Genomic DNA, 2,785 nt, shown 5'->3' with positions numbered 1-2,785 from the left:
CAGTAACATTGTACTGAATACATGTTGACTGTCAACAGTCAATGACAATATCACCTGCAAACATACTTCTGATGCATAATATACACACACTTAAATTCTCTCAGATTTTAGCTGAGTCTGATGGAGTCAGTATTCCCTGCTGTGATTCACCTACAGTACTACTCATTTCTGTTGACAGCGCAGTTATAAAATGGAAAATTCAGAGATTCTCATATTAAATAATCTATTTTTCAAGTACAGAACCCCCTGGCTATGAGTTGTCAACATTTATTTTTGAATATATTTGAAGCGTTCTTTCCTGCCTAGTTTCACAAACATTTTTGCACAGCTGCAACTTTAAGGGAAGTTTAGCAGTAAAACAAAATATTTGGTTTGAGACCTTGACATTAGTGGATCACACAAAAATCTGGCTTGTCACTGAGGGCTAAAAATTCCAATGTTTTTTGTTACCATTACCATAGAACCAAAGCTCAGCACAGGCTTTTTTGTCTCTTTTTCCTGTCAGTTTAAATGCTGTGGCAGCAACAGTTCTTCTGATTGGGCCTCAAGTGTGTGGATTCGCTCTAGTGCCTCCAACGGGAGGAAGGTGCCTGACAGCTGCTGTAAGAGTGTCACTGAGATGTGTGGCCTCAGGGACCACCCCTCTAACATCTACAAGGTGGAGGTAGGAGAAAATGCTGTACTGGGGGAGACTGAGGGCCTGTTTAGCATGAAAACATTTGTATGCCAGCTTTAAGAGGACTTCAACTAGACATCTTTACCGTTAGGGTGGCTGTATCACTAAACTGGAAAGATTTATTCTGGACCACCTGAAGATCATTGGAGCAGTGGGTGTTGGTATTGCCTGTGTACAGGTATGTAGGGAATCCTCAGCTCAGACTAAGGTAAGTCTGGAGAAATCCCATTAAAATTTTTAATTTTTTTCTTCCTTCTAATCTCTAGGTCATAGGGATGGTGTTTACATGCTGCCTGTATCGAAGTCTAAAGGCAGAACCATATTAGGAGAAGCTAAAGAGCATCAGTGCGTGGGTGGAGCAGGTAATTCCATCACCACACATCAAGTCCAAACAGCCCAGCATCCGTTGTTTTTCTTTACCGTTCACACAGAGGGGAGAAGACTTTTGCCAGAGATTAGAATTGTATGTCAGAGAATTGTGTCTTAGTAAAACAAAGCAGTAGGAGATTTCTTGCCTCACCTTCATCTTGAAGACAATGGTGGTGTGGGGGGCGGGGCCCTGAGAGAAACAGATGAGAATTCTGATGCAGAGTGTAACCAGGCCTCATTGGGACAAGAGTCGTTGTAGTTTTTATCCACTCTGATCTCCTCTACCTGCATTAGTATGTGTGGAACAGATGTTACACCTGAGACTGGTGTAAAGATCAGCGGAGTAAAACAGGCACTTTGCAGAAAATGTTAATCTCCTGTTTGCCACAGCTTCTCTCCTCCAACAGCAGCTTAACAAGCCCACGCCTGAGGCCTTCCACTGCAGCGCTATTCACTTTCCACCTGAGCTGATTGGACATTCATTTGACTTCTTTTGATATTAAACATTTCTTTGTTCAATAGCGGCCTTTTCAACATTTTATTGGCTAGTTTTTATAGGTTGAAATTGATGATTTTTTTTTTCTGTAGAAGTTTTTTAGTTAGAGATTGATCATGTTTTTAAACACGTGTCCACATTTTCACTGGCTCATGCTAACACTGTCAAGTATTTAAACCTAATACTGAACTGATTTATATAAAACACACAGTCCTACAGATTTAGCCTTAATGAAGTGCCATTTTTTACTTCCTTTTTAATGCGACATTTATCCACTGATGCCAAAGTTGAACCTCTCTGTAAGGCTCACTGTATTTCCTTCAGCCTTGTTACGTATCTACGGAAGTCTCCTTAGATTAATTTAATATGATGACTCTTTTAAATGAAGATTTAATTTACCTTTTTATTAAACATATATGTTATATTTAACAGACCTAGCCAAGACCAGTGATTTCTTACTGTTTGTTGTAATTGTTTCCTCATGCCTTAAAGACAACATAAATTAATCTGCTGTATGACTAAACTTTGTGATGATCATGGGTATTTTTTTTTTTAAATAAACATTAACCAACACTTTGTTTCGCCTTTGTGATATAAAGTGTTGGTTTATTGCGTTCTCATGACAAGCAGCACCTTCTATATCCAACACTGTAAAGTAATGTCTTTAAATCGATTAAAAAGCCTTCAGTCTACTGTTTTAGGTCATGTCGATGAGGAAAAAAACTCAACCAATTTTGTATAAAGATAAAATAATGTGACTGAAACCGGTGGCCCTTACATAATTTCCACCAGCTTTCAGGTGCATTATTGTATTAACCCACAGCTACTTCACTAATGTGACTGTTTTATGGTGAATTAGGTTAACAGTGTGGCCCATATTCTCCGCTGTTGGTGCTGAAGTGTATAATACTGGCTTTTTTTTACTGAGAAATACTGTACTTCCTGTGTATATGACAAGAGCTTGTTTTCACACCAAGCTCACACCTTGTCATCGTAGTTCATCCTTGCAATTCAATTTCACAAATTTATTTTGGTTGTTTTTTTTAAAAGAGCAAACAAATGATGTGTTTGCTTATGACCTTTATTTGCCTGCTAATATATAAATTAATTTGAAAATTTTTAGCAAAACTTTCTCTTTCATCTTGTAGTAATGTTCGTTATTATAATTTGTTTACAATTGGTAGAGCAGGTGCTAATTCTGTACGCTTAACATTTTACTATTTGTTTTATTTAATTTTGTTTTT

At 37.7% G+C, this 2,785-nt stretch overlaps 1 protein-coding gene across 2 annotated transcripts in view; it reads left to right on the top strand.

Annotated features, from left to right (window-relative positions):
- Positions 1–2,118, top strand: part of LOC103398635 (CD151 antigen-like) — a 12,361-nt gene extending 10,243 nt beyond the window's left edge. Inside the window, exons 6-9 of one of the 2 annotated variants that reach the window (XM_025053714.1) lie at positions 506–664; positions 768–854; positions 943–1,038; positions 1,436–2,118. In XM_025053714.1, coding sequence (XP_024909482.1) covers positions 506–664; positions 768–854; positions 943–1,002 — 306 coding nt within the window. In that variant the 3' untranslated portion in view covers positions 1,003–1,038; positions 1,436–2,118. Of the gene's footprint in view, positions 1–505; positions 665–767; positions 855–942 lie in introns of both variants that reach the window. The other variant, XM_008337306.3, reaches the window with a different exon arrangement.
- Positions 2,119–2,785: the final 667 nt, after the last annotated feature.

The sequence above is a fragment of the Cynoglossus semilaevis genome, unplaced genomic scaffold (assembly GCF_000523025.1).
Source record: "Cynoglossus semilaevis isolate Cse_v1.0 unplaced genomic scaffold, Cse_v1.0 scaffold1431, whole genome shotgun sequence".
Taxonomy (NCBI): Eukaryota; Metazoa; Chordata; class Actinopteri; order Pleuronectiformes; family Cynoglossidae; genus Cynoglossus; species Cynoglossus semilaevis.
Note: the sequence above shows the minus strand (reverse complement) of the source record. Positions and strands in the feature narration are given on the sequence as shown.